Source organism: Dermochelys coriacea, chromosome 2 (assembly GCF_009764565.3).
Source record: "Dermochelys coriacea isolate rDerCor1 chromosome 2, rDerCor1.pri.v4, whole genome shotgun sequence".
Taxonomy (NCBI): Eukaryota; Metazoa; Chordata; order Testudines; family Dermochelyidae; genus Dermochelys; species Dermochelys coriacea.
The window spans coordinates 107,774,680-107,796,772 of record NC_050069.1 but is presented as its reverse complement, the minus strand read 5'-3'; the positions used below and the strand labels follow the sequence as shown (position 1 = coordinate 107,796,772).

The 22,093-nt window shown below is 40.2% G+C and overlaps 1 protein-coding gene across 3 annotated transcripts in view; it reads right to left on the bottom strand.

The window, feature by feature from the left end:
- DCDC2 (doublecortin domain containing 2) overlaps positions 1 to 22,093 on the bottom strand; it is a 140,897-nt gene that overhangs the window by 110,572 nt on the left and 8,232 nt on the right. For 2 of the 3 annotated variants that reach the window (XM_043508309.1, XM_038391290.2), the window contains exon 2: positions 20,955 to 21,006. In XM_043508309.1, the coding sequence (XP_043364244.1) occupies positions 20,955 to 21,006 (52 nt within the window). Of the gene's footprint in view, positions 1 to 7,125; positions 7,141 to 20,954; positions 21,007 to 22,093 lie in introns of all 3 variants that reach the window. The other variant, XM_038391289.2, reaches the window with a different exon arrangement.

Sequence of the window (22,093 nt, the reverse complement as noted above, 5' to 3'; positions counted from 1 at the left end):
ATGGGAGAATGGGAGAGGCTGAGGTAGAATTTAACAGACTGCAAAATGCTGCCCATTTAGAATAGCATTCCCCCCACACTTCAGATGTGCATGAAATGACTTATCTGTACACAGCAGAAGAATGGAATGTGGGCAGGAATGCCTGCCCTTAACAAAGCATAAGTAAGGGTTGAACATTTTAGTTTTTCCTTTTCACTGTGGTGTTCTTAAAAAGTATTATTTTGTTGTCGTGCCTAAAGTTCCAAATTTATTTACAGTCATTGAATATATTTTTGCGTAAAACCTATTTATGATGTCTTTCTAGATTCCAATCTTCTATCTTTTTTTCCAATATGAGGATTTTTCCCCCTTTAGCAGTGATGCATGTCAAAGAATTTAGTTGGTGGGGGCATGTGGCAACCTCCTAAAGAAACTCCCATGGTTTACACAGCAACTACCATAAAAGAAGAGTGGCAAAATTTACCATTGGTAACATTTCAAGTGAGCTATAATATAAAAGACAAATACGTACATTAAAAATGGCCTTAGAGCTGGCATTGCAGTAACTGAGCACCAAAAGCAGGGGGGATAAAAATAGGTTTTACAAAATGAAAGCAATTTTAAAAATTAAATTAATTTAAAAGAGAGAGATGAGACTTTAAAAATTAGAATCTACAGCCACCTATTGTAGTCACTTACATGGTAAAAAAAAGTTTAATACCATATAATAGACTATACTAAAATGCTATACATTAAATAGCCATGCAAATATTAAGCACAGTAGATTCATGACAGGTCCTGTTCAGCCTACAATCTATTTTATGTAATACTATTAATGGAACCGAATTAAAAAGATGATGTAGCTGGGGACTGTCAAATGACTATTGGTCAAGGCCCAGGGACAGATCCTGCCAACACTACTGAAACTAGCGCTTACTACTCTGAGCAGGCCAATTGAAGTGGTTCACAGTAGAGAGTACTAAACTCACTAGTAACTGTGCATTTTCAGTATCAAACATACTCCCTGCCCACTCAAGCAAAGCAGGCCCAGTACAGAGATCTGGCAGGATTTTGGGAGTCCATGAGATGGGCCTGCATTCCTTTGGCACAGGGTACCTGCAATCCGTGGAGGCTAGCTGAGCCCCAGTGTGCAGGAAGCTTTTGGCTACACCTTCAACAGGGGGACAGATCGAATGGCTGAGAAGGTTAGTGCAGCCCTAGACTCCAGAGGTGCCTGTGAAAGGAGGTGGGAGGTGAATTCCTGTGGATCTCCCCTTCACTAAAGCCATTTACTGAGGTGGTCGAGGATATCTCTTTGGAGTTTTGTTTTGTTTGCCTGTACTATCTGTCTGTAAATCAATGTGTGCCTGAATGTCTGATTTAAATCCCACTGAAGTCAGTGAGAGCAAGGGTTGCCACATGTCCCGGTTTTCCCAGGACTGTCCCTTTTTTGAGATAGCTGTCCTGGGAAATCTGTAACCGTGTTCAGGGTACACTGCCAGCTGTCCGGTTTTATGGGCTCAGGATGCTCCCAGATGACCTGGGTTTTTGTACCTTAGAGGTAGCAACCCTAGAAGAAGCCTTCCCATGAACTTCAGTGGGCTTTGAATTAGACACTGGGACTTTGGGAAATCCTGGCACTCAGAATATTCTACATTACTAGCCTGGGCAGGGAGAGACAATGATAACTTGTTGTGACATCGTTTGTAATTAGCATAGTTGGACCACAGAGATTTTGTAGAGGCTGCCAAATTGTGAAGGATCCTGGTAATTTTTGGTATCAGTTTTACAGAAAAACATGTTAAGGCTCATTTTTTACAGTGTTACTATATCAGTCTTTTACCATACAAGGCTTTTGGCAGGGGAGGGAAATCTGCCATGCCTCCAGATTGCAAAAGGAAGCCCAGCTGGGAATATTTTGAAACGTTCCAGTAGCTGCTGTCAGTGTCAAAGGATCATTTGCCAGTCTAACCAGTGTAGCAAAGAGCTTCAAAGCCAAGAAGCAAGGAAACATTTTGAAAAGCATGCTGCTGAGGGCTAGATGACAATAATCATACTTTAGTAGTCACTAGTCTGAATATTTAGACCCAGATCTTGGGCTGTGTTCAAAGAACAATGGATGTAGTGCATATTCCCCTCCCAACCAATGCTGGGGCTGTCAGTCCAATCTGCAGCATAAAGCAGACTGGCTTCAGTACTTAAAAGTACTTGTCTATCTAAAAGACTGATCTGATCCTTTTCCGGTTCCAGATTCTCCAAACCTGATCCTTAGGTCACTACTAACTATCCTAACCAGCAACATCCCTGGGTGCTGGGGAGGAGAGAAAATAGGGGCTTTTTTGTAGGATTTCCCTCCTTCTTCCTCAGTAATGTAGCCCTTCAACACCCTACTTGTTATGTTTCCTTTTAGATTTAGAACAGATTTCCCCCACTGAACACAAGACCGGCAAGAAATGCATTTCAAGAATCTTCAAAAGCACCAGAAGAAGCAGATGGAGAGGCAACCACTTTTCAGACATAATAAAATAATAATAATAATACTTTTATATAGGGCTTCTCATCAATATTCCTGAAAGCACTTTATAAAGGAGGCTGTATCATTATCCCCATTTTACAGATGGAGAAACTGAGGCACAGATAGGTGAAATGATTTGCCCAACACCCTCAAGCACATCTCTGGCAGAGCCAGGAACAGAATCTAAGTCTCCTGAGTGCCAGTCCAGTGCTCTATCCACATAATTCATAGTGGATACCTCCCCTAGGCACATCAGCATGAACAGACTCTCCTATGTGTAGTCCTCTGGCCTTATATTATTAAATCATTCACTTTTAGTATTGGCTATCCACTGCCTTTACATCCCAAAACATGGATGCATATTTAAGTTTATTCTTTCTTTTTAATGAAATTAATCCAGTGATCCCATTTGACCTTCAGCTAGAAGTTCAAAACTACAAAGGTACAAAAAACAGCACAGAAAGTACTTAAGCTTTCGGAAGTGAGTATATTTAAAAAAAAAATCTTTATAGACTGATTCCTTTCAATGGACATTAGAGGTCATTTTTTCAAAGGCCCTAGGCATTGCATCTATGAGGCTTTTGACTTTCTAACAATGGGTTAATTACACGTTTACCCTACTTCTGAACATAAATGAGAACTGTGTGCATGCACAATCATTTTGCAGGTGCAATTTTGTAAGCCAACTTTGAAAACATTTCCCAAGGTTACAGTCCGAACTGTACATTCAAGGCTTTAGTAGCACAATTCCTTGACCATTAATAAGAGCTGAGTGGCTAACATTCCATGAATCAAGTCTAAAGATTTAACCTTAAAAGCTTCAAAAACTTATTGGTGAATGCTTTTAACAGTTAATACTACTTATGATGAGATGCAAGCTAAGCACAGGTGTAACCTATTCACTTGCTAAAAAAGCTGAAACTATTTAAGAACATATATTTATTATTTAGATTTTAAGAAACAAAAAACTGGGTATATCTTCTTCCATCAGCTTGTTTTCCCTCATCACAACAAACCCTTCCCATCATGTAACACCTACACACCTTTTCTAAAGGCTGTTCAACATTTTCAGGGCTGACTCATGCATCTGACAGGCACTCACAGCTTCCCATCTACGTTAACGAAAGTTTCTGCAGGCAAGAACTATATGATTGGGCCCATTAACATCATATATATACTGCAAACATTAAATAATCTACCAAAACCACATTCTTCAATATACAGTACTCTGTTGCACCCAGATTTCAGTGACCCACACTTCATTGGAGAGCTAGTTAAAGAAGTGCTCTCTAATCACAAAGAACAAGCCATTTAGGTTATTCCCTAGTGTGTCCAATTAATTACTATAGTTGTTTCTGCAAGCTGATGAAACCATTAATTTCTAGCCAAGTTCCTCAGTAGGCCACTATGTTGTTGCACTTGGATCCTGAGGACAGATGCAGTGTGACAGCTGCTAAGGGCTCATTTATTATTGAAAGGTTTGTATTTCTGCCAATAATAGACACTATGGCTTCAGCCTGCATGTTTGTCTTTTGGGTTACTCTCTAAACAAAGAGCCATTTATATTCTCCGCAGCCCTCTCTGGTCTATCTAGAAAACAAGATAGCCCCATTTTTAAATGAGCAAATCATTAGGGAATGCAAGATGGGAACAGTTTGGGCAGAGCTATTATATTTTTTCTTTTTACTCCAAACATGGCACAAGTAAGATCAAAATAAAACCTACACCGTTCTGCATGTTTGTTAAAACCAAATGTGCCTTATATTAAAGGCAAAAAAGCTACATTAGCACAACATTAAAGGTTGCCAGTTTAAGTCCACACACAAAAATCAGAAAGTAGAAAATGTTAAGGTTCCCAGAGCAATATTAACCCACTCTAACTGCATATAAATATTTGCCATAGTACACAGAGTAGAAGCTTTAGTGATCGAAATACTGCACACAGTGGCCCAGATTGTGTCTAACAAGCACTGGACCTTTTCAGGGGCAGAGCAGAACTGCATTGCTCTATAGCAGTGGTTCCGAAACTTGGTTCGCGGCTTGTTCAGGGTAAGCCCCTGGCAGGCCGCAAGACACTTTGTTTACCTAAGTGTCCACAGGTACGGCTGCTCACCATGACTTTGGAGCTCTGCTCCGGGTCTGCTCCAGCTCCAGACAAAAACCTGCAGCTCCACTGCTCCGGAGCTGCTCTGCGCTCCAGCTCCGGGCTCCGCTCCAAAGCCCTGCTACTCACAGCTCCCAGTGGCCGTGGTTCGCAATTCCCGGCCAATGGGAGCTGCGGGAAGTGGTGGCATGGATCGCACCTCTTCCCGCAGCTCCCATTGGCCGGGAACAGCGAACCACGGCCACTGGGAGCTGCAAGTGGCCGTTCCTGCTGACACTCCAAGTAAACAAAGCGTCTCTCGGCCCGCCAGGGGCTTAGCCTGAACAAGCCACGAACCAAGTTTGGGAATCACTGCTCTATAGGGAGTCCCTTTGGCATTCCCCACTGTACAATGGGAAAAGACCTGCTGCATTGCTCCTAGGATTCTCTCTCACCCTTATGTGGACAGTTATGCTACGTTGGCAGGTGTGGAAGGGGCAGGTCTTCCCCTACCTTCTTTGGGGTGGCTACCCCTTCAAGGTCACCACTACAATTATGCCTTACCCTGGTTCAAGTGGCAAAAGGCAGGAAAGACTTTTTGCACCCACCTCCACACACAGTGCACATGCCCAAAGATCAAGCACAATCTGGTCCTGTATATGTGGAATAGGTACAGGAGAAAGATAGGAGAAAAGAATAAACCACAAAAAGAAATGCTAGCTGAAATACTATGGATTTCTGCACCTGAATTTTGTACACCATAAGTTTTCAAGTCAGTAAGTATGTAGTCACCCAAGCATACTCACTACAGTGCTACCATTTTAAACAAAGCACAATGTATATAGCACTACAGACCCTTAAAGCCTCATAACCACATTTCTCTCATTTACTTTGCTTTTCTGTTTCACATTTCCCCAACAGCACAGTCTTAACAGTTACCAGTTCACACCTTACACTGACTTATGCCTAGCCATTGCTAAGCCATCTCTAGGTATGAAAAGAGCTGTATTTTCTGAGAGAGCAATACATTTTAAATACACAAAACACATAAATAAGAAGCTGGGTGCTCAGCTGGTGTAAAACAATGCAGTTCCATTGAAGTCAATGGAGCTATGCCAATTTACACCAGCTGAATATCTGGCTCAGTGTTTGTTTGTCTGGCTCAGTGTATGACTGAGAAATTTTAAGGCATACATTGATGTGCTCATACTTCCTTTGTAGAGAGACCACAATGGCACAGTGTCTGGAATAGTCTGACCCCTCTGGGGCAACAAAGTTACATATTAACCCAAGTGAAGTCTTGGATAAATATTTGCACTTATGTTAAGAAGCCAGCACCACTAGAACCCAAATCCTCTAAGGTACTTTAATCTCACTTTAATTGGCATAGTTTTATTGACTTCCATGAGAATCTAGCCTTCTTATACTTTCATATCCAAGCTCCCTCAATTTGTTTCAAATGGGCCATTTCAAGGCAGTTTCCACCTACCACCTGGTGAAAATTGCTTCTCGCCCCCTGATGGCCCCCCCAGAACCCCTGCCCCATCCACCACCCCTGCTCTCTGTCCCCTGACCACCCTTAACTGTCCCCCACTGCCACATTCAACCCCCTCTCCTTCCTGACCGCCCCCGAACCCTCTGCCCCCATTCAACCCCCTTGTTCCCTATCCTCTGACTGCCCTGACCCCTATCCACACCCCCGGCCCCTGCCCACCCCCCGAACTCCCCTGCCCTCTATCCAACCCCCCCCCGAGCTCCCTGCCCCCTTACCACGCTGCCTGGAGCACCGGTGGCTGGCGGCGCAGCTGCACCAGGACACGCAGCCGCACCGCCTGGCTGGAGCCAGCCACGCACCTCACAGCACAGAGCACTGGGTCAAGCCGGGCTCTGCAGCTGTGCTGTCCCAGGAGCTTGCAGCCCACCGCCCAGAGCATTGCGCCAGCAGTGCGGTGAGGTGAGGCTGCGGGGGAGGGGGAACAGCAGGGGAGGGGCCGGGGACTCGACTCACAGGCCAGCAACTCAGGGGCCGGGCAGAACAGTCCCGCAGGCCAGATGTGGCCCGCGGGCTGTAGTTTGCCCACCTCTGAACTAAACCCAACTCAGCTTAGGTTCTGAAATCTGATAAGATCATAGCCCCAGGTGGTCATGGCTTCTGAAATTCAAGCATTCACAGAACACTGATTCTGAGGCCTCTAAACTGTGTATCTTTGAGCCAAACTTTCATCCTTACTTTTTGCAGCATGACTGAGGCTCATAGCAAAACCTAGGGTACTAAGGCTGGGATTTCTATACAAGTAAGTACCTAAATCCCATTAATTTCAGGGGAGAAGGGTGCCTAATTCCCTTAAGCCTCTTTGAAAATCCCAACCAGCATGTGCATTAAACTTCTAATAAAAACACGATAAGTAAAAATTATTGTCATTCTATAACAAACATTCTATATATCATTTATCCTTATACTATAGTTCTTACAGGTATTTGTTAAATATTCACAAAATCTGACAACAATATACACATTCACATACTGCTAGCTAATACTTGTACTTACATCTTCCACTGTTAACTGTTGGCAAAAAAAAATATATATATGTTTAGCAAATAAATAATTAACTCATATATACAATCAAATGATCTATAATAAACATAAACAAGTTTCTATCTATCAGGCAAAAATTCAGCATAAAAACACTTTCTAAGTCTATTTTGGTTTTTAAGTTTTAATAGAGAGTGATCTTGTGTTCTTGAAGGTGAAGGATTGAAGCATTTGTTTAACGCTAGCGTTAGAACTATGTTAATGATGAATTTAGTGCTCATGAAAATGAAAATTGACAACACTGGGTTGAGCACCACTTGTGAAAGTGAAGCCTGCAGTAGCACCACATCATTCAGGCAACTCAAGCAGTATGCAATTCAATGCCTCAAGCTGAAATCACAATTGAGTACAGTTACTGGTATGATGATTTTCAGCAACACTACAGGAGCACAGCCTATATTGGCTTGGGACTCACAGACACATTCAAAGACTTTAATGAGTGTATTAACCATTAAAGTGTAAAGAAAGAAGTACCTAAGAGTGACATTTGAATAAACAGAATACTCTGTCTACACTGGGATCAGAACTATGCTTGCTACATCCACGTTTCTCACAACCAGAGCCATAAAACCAAAGATGTAGCAAATCGCATATTTCTCTTTCCTAGTTTATCCTAATTAACATGTAAGATTATTTGTTGATTACCATATTTATAGTTTTAGAATCTATGAATGGTACATTGTATGACTTCACTTTCCTCCTTCTCCTCTCCCCTTTCCCACACAAAGAGAGGACAGTCTAGTTACAAATAAGAAACTTATGCCACAGTCTAGCAAAGTAGTTAAACTTCTACTGGGAGGAGCGTATACAGGACTTTGCAGAAGATGCTAAACACTTTGCAGAATTAAGCTCTTAATGCTTGGAAATTACGTAGTTGATTACATACTGTTATCATTGTATTCTGTGGTGGCACACGTCAATATTTAATCAGACATGAGAAGCAGTGGATTGCGGGGCGGGAAGAACTACGTCTGGTACATTAGAAAGATTGATTGAGACTAAAATCGAGGCGACTTTTGTCGTCTTGAGGAAAGTTAAAAATAGAATGAAAGCACTCTTCTTAGCTTGTCTTCTCCTTCCAGCACGCACCAAACATGACCGCACATCTGCGATCTGAAATCCATGCCAAAGGATGAAAGTCTGGCAGCACCTCAACTGATTGCTAAGCAGATGGAATTCATTTAATCTCTAGCTAAAATATGACATGACTAAACTGGCCTGCTGCCTTGTCCTATTCAAAACCAACAGCCTAGCAAAGGATTCAGAGTAGCAGCCGTGTTAGTCTGTATTCGCAAAAAGAAAAGGAGTACTTGTGGCACCTTAGAGACTAACAAATTTATTAGAGCATAAGCTTTCGTGAGCTACAGCTCACTTCACAAAGGAGTTCACCTGAACAGCTTCAAGACTTCCCTCACATATACGCATATATGTATAAAGCCATTCTGGCTGGCAGCAAAAAGCCATTCTTTTGTCCAGATTCTCAGCTGGTGTAAATCAGTGTAGCTTCATTAAAGTTGATAGAGCTATTCCAATTTAGAGGAGCAAAGGATCTGGCCCACTGCTACTGCAGTAAGTATTACTATATGTCTATGGCAAAACTAGTGTCTGTTACATTACTCATGTTACTATATAGCTAAACCTTTTGAAATTTGAAAGATTTCAACACAGTGTTGCATACCAAACTTATCAGCTCATATAATGAGCCATGGCTTGGCCAGTTTGTTACAATGGCCAGTTTGTTAACCCCAGGAAAATTGAGAATAAATGTTTGCATTCCCTAAGGGCAGAGCTGGGGTCAAAAGAACCGAAACCCCATTAACATACATCATCCTAGATGTTCAAAGCTTGTGATGCAAATGAAAGTAAATTCACAGTTCAATGATCAAAAGCAAAGAAAGAAAAGATAAATATCTCCTTTATTTTATTTTATTTTAAAAGCTATCACAGCACATGAAACCATTTTATCCACCACATAAATATAAGATTTTTATTACCGGTGTTCTTTATAAAAAGAAAAGGAGTACTTGTGGCACCTTAGAGACTAACAAATTTATTAGAGCATAAGCTTTCGTGAGCTACAGCTCACTTCATCGGATCGGTGTTCTTTATGTATGTTTCTTAAAGATATAGGACCAGATTCACCAGCATGTTCTAAACGTTTTGTACCATTCTACTGATCCAAAGCAGTGACCGACCAATTAAACTGGGTTTATGGTTGTATTACATCACTGGATGATGCAAAGCAACCACAATGTACCAGTGGACCTGGCCACAATTTCTTTATCTTTAGCTAGAGGCCCACCTCTATTGGCATGGAAATAAAGTACTCCTAGAGATGTCTAGAGCTGCTAGCTGTACAAAAACAACGATAATATGCTCTAATAAATTTGTTAGTCTCTAAGGTGCCACAAGGACTCCTCATTGTTTTTGCTGATACAGACTAACACGGCTACCACTCTGAAACCTAGCGCTACAAATTTCTGAGTGGTAGCCATGTTAGTCTGTATCAGCAAAAACAACGAGGAGTCCTTGTGGCAACTTAGAGACTAACAAATTTATTTGGGCATAAGCTTTCGTGGGCCACAGGGGTTCTAGCCCACGAAAGCTTATGCCCAAATAAATTTGTTAGTCTCTAGGACTCATTAGGACTCCTCGTTGTTTTAGCTCTACAAAGATACTCATAACATCCATGGACCATATTAACTCACTGGGTTCTCTCATCTTCCACGGATGGTCTGGCATTTGGCAGCTTACACACAATCTTCTCTCCTGTCAACCAGCACAATCCATATTGAGCAGAGCTGAGCAGGAAAGAGGCAGTGCCAGGCCAATATGTATTTGCTGATTCAGCAAATCTTCCAGGCAGCCTCTGACAGCAAGGCTCCTAGAGAGCCCCCAAAAGCATTTAAAGCTGCCCTCTTCCACTGAAAACCATAAAGAAGGCTCCTCTGTCTCCTGCTCACCTCCAGAGTAAATCTTACTCCAGAGCAGCTGCCTATGTCAACAGAAGGACATTGTCATTTGTACCCCCTGTGCCTATGTGGGCGTATCTGGCCCCATGTATGCAAGTTCTGGAGGAAAAATTCTATTATATTCAACATGCATCATTGTAAACTCCTCAAGGCAGAGATTATGGGCCAGATCTTCAATTGGCATAAATCAGGGTAGCTTCTTTGGCTTAAATATAGCTATACTGATTTACATCAGCTGAGGATCTGATTTCATGTCTCTGTCTTGTCCACCATCAAGTTCACTGTGGGTGCTTAAATAATAATCTAGATAATCACCTGGAGAAAATCCATCAGAAACTATTACATGGGGAGGGTCTGTTATGACAAAGGGGCAGGAGGGGCTCAGCAATTTCTCTCAGATTTTTCTCCTCATTCAAAATGAATGGACAGACTGGGGGTGCCTTCTGCAAAGTGTATTTGCTGTCTCACCCTTTTCACCTCGGACACCCTCAGGTTTGAGCTTCATTTAAGATAAAAGAAAGGTCTTTGTCACCCAAGGCTGCAGAGAAAAGCTTGAAGATGTGAACCATAAAGGTTCAAAAACAAGGAAGCAAATTTTTAAAAAAATTATTATTTTATATCTCTTGATTTTTAATCCAATGTCATTTTTTTTTGTGGACCTGGTTTGTGATTTTTGAACACTTGGGGAAGGCAATGCTGCTTACAGAAAATGCCAGTATTTATATGTACATGCAGCAACTGGAGTTGTACCTCATTAGAGACTGCAGGACTGGACCCAAAAAAATGGAAGTATAGTTCTCTGCCTTAAAAACGTCAGCCACATTAATTTACCTAGAGACTAATTAGCTACCCTTATGTTAAACCCAATACAAAATCTAAAATCTCCATGGGCTTGATCCAAGCCCATTTTAGTCAGTGGGAGTCTTTCTGTTGATTTCAGAGGGCTTTGGACCAGTCCATAAGTAAGTTCATTTCAAAGGTACATGGAATTATAAAAATGAAAATAAGCTCTTCCATATGCACTGCTAATGCACATGGCTGCAGAATGATTAGCTTTCCAAACTACATAATCCCAATTAGCAGTATGTACAAAACAAAAGATACCATCTGATCAATTCCATACTGATTCCTACTGGTATTAGTTTGATTATGAACACTCAGAATAGTAACTATGTTTGTATGTCTTGCTGTGCTAATTACGTTACCAGGATACTAACTACCAAACAATGACATGCAAAATTTAACCTATAAAGATGTTGCTCCAGAGGTTTAACAAACATATCAAATGTTTCATTTGCAAGCTTTACATAATCATGGACAGAAAGCTAAATCAAAACTTTGGCATCTGTACCCTATATTTTGACAATTTCATACTGAATGCTATACCAGCAGCAACATTTTAATATAGTTAATTATATCCTGCTTCAGAAAATGAGGAATTCCATACTCAGCCCCTGAAGCAAACTGTGAAAGAAATTAAGCTTTTAAGATGTGAAGCAATAAGGAACACTTAAAGAGTCTTATCTGGCATATTTGTATGGCAGTATGAATGAACATCATGCATACAATTAAATTGCTTCCAAGCATACAGCAATATTTTGTGTATGCTATTTTTATAACAGGAGCTATGATGGCTTATTTCTAAAAATCAGGAAAATGTTGCTTCCATGAGGATTAGTTTGGCCTGGCAAAGCCGATCCCATCTTCAGCTGCATTCTGAGAGCACCGAAAAATGGGATATTTCAACCATTTCTCAGCTGTTTTCAGAAGTCTTTATCAATATTTTTCCTCTACTGAAGAAATGGGAATTAATTCTCAGTGATCAATGGCTAAAAATCTAAGAACCAAATCAACAGCCCACTCACAGTATCTACATAACAGCAACTTTTTCTCAGAGGTTAGATGTAGGAACTATTTCTCAGGTAATCCTAAATACAAAACTTCCAATAAGTAGAGGAAGTATGAATACTGGAATTTATGACAAGTATTTTTCATATCTATTTATACAATATGTCATATAAAAAGTCTACACAGCATTAAGGAATTAATCAGATGAGAAACTGAGCTCCCAATATCAGCTCCCAAAATCAAATTATTACAAATTCAACCAGTTACAAACACTACTTATAGACCAGTGCAGACCAGGAAGACATATTGTAACATCACGACGGTCTACTCTGAAAGAGGCACCGAAAAGGCTCAGGAAGGTAGGTCCACAGAATTAATTGTCAAACTTTATGTAGCCCTTAGTGATTATGAAATAATTAAGTTACAACATATAAATGAAAAATGGGAACCAGGATTCCAGGATACCACAGAGAATGGCAGACATCCTCCAAAATACCTATACACATACAATTACTAACCTCTGCTGGATAAGATGTGGGCAAATTGGCCACCACCCACACATCTTCTGTACCTGCCCACAGACCCACACATTCTGGTCACACACATGAAAGCTCACAGAAATCCTCTGACATATATTTCAATCAAAACCTCAAACTATTATGTCCTGATGGACGCACCTCCAAATATCCATAATGACAAAGAGTGATACTTGTTCAAAATATTAACAGCTACTGAAAGAGAATGCATCATTACACTATGGCGGACAAAACTAGAACCTACAACTGAGCTGTGCAGCATGTGGCACAGGTCACTTACCGGTTTGAACTAGAGTAAATGGTGGATTCTCTGTAACTTGAAGTCTTTAAATCAAGATCTGAGGACTTGAGTAACTCAGCCAGAAGTTATGGGCCTATCACAGGTGTGAGTGGGTGAGGTTCTATGGTCTGTGATATGCAGGAGGTCAGACTAGATGGTCCTTTCTGGCCTTAAAATCTATGAGTCTATGAAATACAAGAAATTAACAGGATAAAATAAATCCCAGACGGAATCTGAAAGTCCTCACGACTGTTTGAAGATCACTGAGCTATAGCCAGTACTCTACTTATAACATATAAGAGACAAGGACAAATGGTACTAGCCCAGAATTAAAACCACATTACCTCACCCAGACAGGACATGCCCATCCATCCACCCACATCATAATACCTGGGCAGAAAGATTCTTCCCCAACCTACTACACATCTACCTACACCATACACAAACCCTACACTATGAGTTTGGGTATCTCTCTCTCTCTATGCACCAGTATATAATAACATGCAATTTTCTTATGTGCCTGTAAATGCCTTTTTAAAATACACACAACAAAAAGATATTATAATACAAATAATGATAATAATAAACAATCTCACAGCTTGCCATGAAATCCATGTCAAAATCTGATCAGTGGGTAAGACAATTGAAGGTTGTTGCTGTTTAGAAAAAAATCTATTAGCTTTTAAGGACAAATATAATAATATGATCAGCAATGGCCTTAATACAGGACCACCTAGAAACTCTGGAGAATAGATGTCATTCCATACAAACACTTATCTTCTTAATTTGCACTTCTCAGTAACGGCAAACTGGTTCTTTAATATTATAGTACATACTCTCATTCAAATAAGGGCTTGTGACTCTCTGTTTTCACAGTAACATGAGGTTTAGTTCAGTATGTTCAAATCTCTGTCCTCCATAAAAATCTTTTCTTTTTCAATTGAGTATATTTTTCAGATAAATAAAATAAAATAAAATCAAATAAAAGCTTAAAAGAAACGGTCACATATAGGAGCTGCAAATACTGCGTGCAGTTCTGGTCACCTCATCTCAAAAATGATATATCATAATTTAAAAAGGTACAGAGAAAGGCAACAAAAATTATTAGGGGTATGGAACAGCTTCCATATGAGGAGAGATTAAAACAATGGGGACTGTTTAGCTAAGAAAAGAGATGACTAAGGGGGAATATGATAAAAATTTATAAAAGCATAAATGGTGTGAAGAAAGTGAATAGGGAAGTGTTATTTACCCCTTCACAAAAAAAAAAGAACCAGGGGTCACTCAATTAAATTAATAGGCAGCAGGTTTAAAACAAACATAAGGAAGCACTTCTTCGCATAACACACAGTCAACCTGTGGAATTAATTGCCTGAGGATGTTATGAAGGCCAAAAGTATAACTGGGTTAAAAAAAGAATTAGATATGTTCATGGAGTTTAGGTCCATCAATGGCTATTAGCCAAGGTGATTAGGGATGTAACCCCATGCTCTGGGTGTCCCTAAGCCTCTATCAGAAGCTAAGATGGATGACAGGGATGGGAATGGATCACTTGACAATTGCCTTGTTTGTTCATTACAAACAATTAGGCTTTATTCATAATAATCAAATGGTAACTATGTTGACCCACCTGCCCTCCAGATTAGACAGTTAAACACCTCATTTGAGATACACCTATACTGTAGATCATTTTAACTACAAAAGGAACGTATTCCTTCAAAATGAATTCTCTGCCAAAAGAACTGGAGGACAGAAAGAGAGGTAGGAAATATGTTGCATCAAGGTTGTAGCTTGAGTCAGGGTAAAATGTTTTTACACTACAGTATTTTCCCCATCAGTACTGCAGTAACAGGAATGAAGGTATACTTTGTCTGTGTTGGAATAAAAGCCCATAAGGGGCCTGCCACTGTAATTTACAGCAGCCCTGAGGCTGGCATACAATTTGCCCCAGGATGAGGGAGCCTCACCTGGCTCCTTTGCATTCTCCTTCACCTCCACTACTGAGTCTAGCTAATACTGTGCATAGTTGAGAATCTGATGCCATAAAATTGTTCTTCATACTTTCCCCCCCAAACTTCCCAGGAAAACCTCCATGTGACTATTCTGAGGGTCTGCCTTGTTGCTGCGGAAATTAAGGGATTTTGAAAACTTGATTTTTGATAGGAAGCTAGCTTTAACCTTAAGCACAGAGGAGCTACCACAATGCTGGGATATGGCAGATGTCTTGTTATTTATCTATCAGGATAAATGAGAAAATGGTGGGGAAGGAGAAGGAGGGTGCATGAATAGGAATCCTGATCCACATAAAAAACTTTTTACCCCTTCATTTTCACCAAATTTTCATCAACAAAGTTCATCAATTGGAAAATTGAAAAATTTCGATCAGTTCTAGAGGTACCCTTGTCACTGCAAGGATATAACAGGAAATACTGTCATGTTTCTGGTCTATTTTAAAAAACTGACTTTAGTTCTAAAGAGAAAGCCCCATCAGCCACCCCCAATGAGCATGCTCCTGCTGACATAGCGCTGTGCACACTACTACTTATGATGGCGTAATTTACATCACTCAGGAGAGTGTTTTTTCACACCCATAAGCGACAAGTTTTGCTGACATAAGTGGTAGTGTAGACATGGCTCAAGGCTGACTGCGAAGAGTTACACTGTGGTCTCACAAAAGTGGGTGACTGGGCAACAAAATGGCAGATGAAATTCAACACTGATAGGTACAAAGTAATGAACATTAGAAAAAATAATCCCACCTACACATATATAATGATGTATTCTAAATTAGCTGTGACCACTCAAGAAAGAGATCTTGGCGTCACCTTGGATAGTTCTCTCAAAACTTCCACTCAATACACAGCAGACATCAAAAAGGCTAACAGAATGTTAGGAACTATTAGGAAAGGGATAGAAAATAAGACAGAAAATATCATAATGCCACTATATAAATCCAGGGTGCACCCACACTTTGAATACTGTGTCCACTTCTAGTCGCCCCATTTCAAATAGGATATAGTGGAACTGGAAAAGGTTAGGAGGAAGGCAACAAAGATGATCCAAAATATAGATCAGCTTCCATATGAGGAGAGACTAAAAAGATTAGGACTGTTCAGTTTAGAAAAGAGACAACTTTGGGGGGGGGGGAATATCATAGAGGTCTATAAAATCATGACTGGTGTGGAAAAAATGAATAGAAAAGAGTTATTTTTCATTTCCCACAATACTAAAACCAACGATCACTCAATGAAATTAATAGGCAGCAGGTTTAATACAAAGTAAACAAGAGGAAGTGTATTAACCTGTGAGACTTATTGCCATGGGATGTTGTGATGGCCAAAAGTAAAACTGGGTTCAAAAAAGAATTAAATAAATCCATGGAGGATACATCCTTGACTATTAGCCAAGATGGTCAGAGATGCAACCCAATGCTCAGGGGCTACCCTAAACCCTTGATTGCCAGAAGCCAGGAAGAGAAGACAGGATTGGAGCTCTCCAGCTGCCCTGTTCTGTACACTTGCCCTGAAGCTTTGGTACTGCCCACTGTAGCAGGCAGGATACTGGCTACATGGAGCACTGGTCAGACCCAGTATGGCTGCTCTTGCATTGCTTTTGTGTTGAGGGTGCCCTGACCAGTTCCATCTTCTTTCTAAGAAGGCTTAGGAAGAGGTGGAACTGATTGGGAGGGCAGATGTTTCTCAGCCTCCTCAGCACAACAAGAAGAGGCAAGGCAGTGTCCGTTGTCTTTAGAAAAAAAGCTTCCCTTACCCTGATGATAGCCAGGAGCTGTTTGTGAAGCCACCAGTAAGCTCCTTGGTCAACATCTAGGACTAGGAAGCCTTAATCTGGATGGGTGCTCTAGTGCAATACAATTAATTAATTAAACACAATATAAAACAGCTTCCTCCTCTTTTTTTCTTAAGTTCTCAGAAAACTGAAAAGGTAGGTTCTGATCAGTGCATTTGCAGGAGATGAGCCATAAATATCTTTCCTTACCAATTTTGTCCCTTTCCCTTATGCAAATATTGATTTTTTTAAGTGAAACAAACTAGGAAGGTTTTATTTATGAAATTATATTTAAATGAATGCCTTATCATACCAAAGCATCTTTGTGGAACAGCATCAAAAATTTCCACATAGTGCTAGGAATAAAAATGCATAGAAAAGAGGGGGAATAAAAACAACATATTGGTTTTAGGTCCCCTATCTCCTCCCAAAATGTATGGTTTATTTTTAATTTCATAACAATGAAGTGGTGTATTAGCAAAAAGTAAAACAGGACTTGTTTAATCAAAAAGCTATTTTACATAAATAAATCTAGAGATGAAAGTTCTTGGCAGTAACCCTTTGAAAGGAGATTTTCTGAAATGAAATGTTAATGCATTAAAAACAGCTGGTGCCATGTAGCTGCTCTTTGTATCCCTGGGTGAACATTTACAGATGATTTGGTTTCATTTTATTTTTAGACTCCTATACTCAAATACATTAATTACACAGAATTATACAGCTAGCTATGCCTGCATTAGATAATCTGACTATTACAAACACAATTCAAAGTGCAAGTAAAATGCAAATTGAGATATGGACAGCCTATTAGAGCTGGTCGGGAAACCAAAACTTTTTGTCTGGAAGGTTTCTCGGGTCCAGGATGGAATTTCCAGTCAAAACCAAAGAGAGACCAAGAGAATGAAACCAAATTCCAAAACCTTTAGTGTTTTTTGCTTGTTTGTTTTTTGCAAAGCAGAATTCTCGTTTTCCAGAGAACCCTACAGTCCTACACTGACCTTAAGGCTTATATCAGAGACTTGACTACTGGGAATAGGCATTTTAACATAACAAGAAAATGAAACAAACTCCAAGAGGAATCAATAAAGGCCTTTCCTCTCAACCTGTAACAGAAAGTAAAGAATAATTATATCAGTGAGGAAATAGTGCTGCTTCACCAGTTTCTACACCTATCTTCATTTCTAATGCACACAGCACCTTTGCTTCTAGGCACTAGATGTCAAATCCTGGCCCCACTGAAGTCAGTGGGAGTTTTGCCATTGACTTCAATGAAGTCAGGATTTCACCCCAGATACAGGAGTAAGTATTACATCACACCAGAATATGCCCTAAAATGAACCCAATGCTCCTCCTTTTTTTGAGCTTCCTACTCACCTGGGTCCAGTCTGCAAAGGCTGTTACGCTACTCCACTACTGGGAAAAGCCCTGCTAAAAGGGGGTGTAACTTGCACCAGCATTAAGAGTAGAGAAACTTGTAATCATCCCGATATCCAGTAGTAGTATATTCCATGGCCAAGGGCCATCTACACACTGGCTATGGCTACACTACAACGCTTGCAGCTACACCACTGTAGTGCTGCTACTGCAGATGCTCTAAGCTGACAGGAGAGAGCTCTCTCATCAATTTAATTACTCCAGCCCCCACAAGCGGCTGGTAGCTGAGTCGGCAGGAGAAGCTCTACTACTGATATAGCACTGTCCACACCAGCGCTTAGGATGGTATAACTTATGTTACTCAGGGGGGTGGCTTATTCACACCTGTGAGTAAGTTATACTGACTTAAGCTGTAGTGTGTACATAGCCTAAGAAGGGCACCTTTAGGCACCTTTTCAGTGATGAACAATGGGAATTAGGCATGCAATGCTTTCAGTAATTAACAGGAGTCGTACATCACAGTGAAAATGTATTTACAGAGAAAATTTCAAATTACTTTCTCTGATTCAGCAATGCAAAGCTCACCCTTGAGATGTGGGAGCCATTCTTCTTTGTTCCTTGCAGTGCCCCAATATAAATATGGCATCGAATAGATGTTTAACCAATTTGAAAAACAATAATTTCAGCTCACATTACTCTGCACTGCACCATTGTGTTGTGTGTGCGAGTTGAATGTTAAGACAAGTGCACTAATGGGTAAATGCACAAGCCTTTTACCCTTTAAGAAGAATTTTACATTCTGACTTGGATCGCAACTGAGAATCAGTATGATGGTTTCACCGTAGTTTCCATTTGTCCACCTTAACAAACCACAAACAAGTCACCTAATTTCAGCCAGATTCACAAACTTTGCTCAGAAGAGACCCTGCACTGGAATAATAAAGATATTGCAGGTCAGAAACAGGCTTCTTTGCAAATGGTGTGGGAAAGCTTGCACAGTCCATGTTTGCACTGCAGCAACTTCTTTCTTGTGCAAAGTTACTGAGAGCTATATGTGCACCTCAGGGACACAATATAAGCTCTCGGCATAGGTCAAGTCAGTATTTAATTTAATTTTTTTATTTTAAAAAATGCTTCTCTCTCCCTTTTGCTGTGATGGGGTGGACTAAGCTCAGAGACCCCTCAGGGTCCTGCCACACCCACTCCAGAAAAAGGAGCTGTAGAGCTAAGACCTCTGAGTGGCCTAGAGAGACTGTGAAGGCCTAGCCAATCAGAGGGTTGCAGGCTAGTATAAAAGAAGCTGCAGTACAGCCCAGAGTCAGTTCCTTGCTAGAGCCAGAGGGGTTCAGCTGGTGCTCCTGGCTGGCCAACGGGAACTGCAGCACCATGGACAGCTCACTGCTGGCAGTGACCAGGGGAGCAAGAAGGAGCTTCTGGCAGGCTGCTGGAACTGAATACAAGACTTCAGCCCTATGGAAAGGGTGACGCGTTGGTGAAGGCTGGGGCTGCAGGGAAGTGGTCCAGGGAACTGAAGTAGTTTCATTAAAGGGACATGGCAGCATGTGGCTGCTATTCTTATGGTCCCAGGTCAGGACCTGGAGTAGTGGGTGGGCCCAGGTCCCCCCCACATAGGACACTGGGAAAGTGGCCTACAATCAGACAGCAATAAACCTCCAGAAGGGGAACAGTTAAGAGGCCCAGCTGGAGAGCTGGGGCCTGAAGAGACCAAGAGGGTGAAACCATTGCCTCCCTGGTGATATGGGCCAGGACTGTCTAAAGACTGCAGACACATCCAACCAGAAAGGGGCCTCATAAGAGGTGGGTGCCCCTCAGTTACATTAAGACTAACAAATAACAGGGAAAAAGAACTAACTGACTATACAGGGAGATAGTGAAAATACTTTCCTATAAATGACTGCTCAATGTGCAATGTAAGTAAACTGAAAAAATATTCCATGCATAGTACTCCTAGATGTTACTTGCAGTAATAATAGGTAAAAGATTCATATATTTTTCACATACAATATTTAAAATAGTTTTTTAGCAAACAAAATGTGTCACATTTGACATTCTTTGGATAATGAAAAAATATCACAGCATCACACCAAATGTCTGTCGGGTGCAAATCCTGCTCAACTTTGAGGATCTCCCATTATTAAGTGTCTGTTACTCCAGGTTACATACATTAAACCCCTATTTGAACTGCTAAGAGGGCTTTATACTTCTGAAAGGATAGTTCTTGGGATTGATGCTCTTCATCAGCCAGGAGGTGTAAAAAGAAATATCGCTGAGATATGGAAATAACTATTTTTTTATATCTGAGTGACATGGACTCTCATCCCACAGGAGCATACCATTGCAGAACACACTAGATTCCACAAAATACAGGAAGTGGTAAAGACTGAATATCCTGCCCCACTTGATACCATATTGTCACTGTTCACAAAGGTACAGATGAGTTTTGAGGCTATGGTTGGGGCTGGCTGGAAATTTTCCATCAAGCTATCTTTGGATAGATAGTTGGATTTTTGACTACATTACATGTTTTAAAATAAACTGTTTGCTTTCACATAATATAATAAGTATTCTTCTAAAATTTGTCAACCAGAACACGGAAAACTTTGATTTTTTTTCAACAAAAACTTTTTTCATTTTCATCAAAATTTTCCACAGCAAAGAGCTTCATTTTCTAATCAGATCTAATGACGATAGCAATAAAATGTTTGTGCTGATGCTTTATTGCTAGACCTGCCAGCTGTCAGAGCTGAAAAGAAGACAACCAGTTCATCACAGTCAAGAATTAAAACATGGAAAGCGTGGAAGGGGCTAACGGTCACCTCAATAGCATCTTCATAATGTTGAAGAACTTGGTTTTGATCATTTCTGAACATGATATACCAAAACACAAACCGAAATTTTCAATAAGAAATGGAGAGATGACACTAGTATTAATGTTAGATTTTTTTTTAAATAGTTGAGTCTCATTACCTCATTATTGACTTCTGCAGGCTTTTTCTTTGCATCTCCTATGTCCAAATAGCTGGGGGAAGAGAAAAGAATGGTATAGGTTACTTATAGTAGCATTTAATCTCAACAAAAAATATTTTTTCTTATATTTAATTAAATTAGCATGAGTAAAATAAGACATAGGGAGTTTTCACTTAAATAATTATAACCAAAGTGTTATACTGAAACAAACTGACTACTTGCAGCCCTGAGAAGCATAAAGTGCCCTTAATTCAGGTTTCTAATTAAAAACTTTACCAGATGCCTACAAGTCAGAGACCGATACAAAAGACAGAGGAGGAGTCACCAGCTAGAGTCGGGGGCCCAGCCCTGGTAAAAAGCACAGCCCCTCACTAATCCAGGTCTTAGGAAGAGGCTATGATAATATTGTGATGAGGGCCAGCAAATAGATTAGACGTATAGGTGTTGTGCTAGGATTCCTGTCATGGTGCTAACTCTGGCCCCTGCTCAAGCACTCCATCTTTCTGATTAGCCTCTAGTAGTAGCTGTATGATAAATCGGAAACCTTCCTCCATTCCCCTTTAACTAATCATTTGATAGCATTTTCAAAATCACTTAAGTTACTTAGGAACCAAAATCCCATTTTCAAAAGCACTTAAATCACTTAGGAGTGTAAGTCCCTTTGACTTTCGATGGTTAGGCACTTTGAAAAATTTTATCTATTGGCTCTTGCATTCATGTGACAGAACCAGCTTCCCTTCACAGCTTTTCACTTGTAAGAACAACATGCCTCCATTCATACAGTCTACAGTACATTAAAACTAGGGCTGTCAAGCGATTAAAAAAATTAATAGCGATTAATTTTGCTGTTCAACAATAGAATACCATTTATTTTAAATATTTTGGATGTTTATTATATTTTAAAATATATTAATTTCAATTACAATACAGAATACAAAATGTACAGTGCTCACTTTATATTTATATTTTTATTACAAATATTTGCACTGTAAAAAACAAAACAAATATTTTTCAATTCACCATACACAAGTACTGTAGTGCAATCTCTTTATCATGAAAGTTGAACTTACAAATGTAGAATTATGTACAAAAAAAATGCATTCAAAAATAAAACAATGTAAAATTTTAGAGCCTACAAG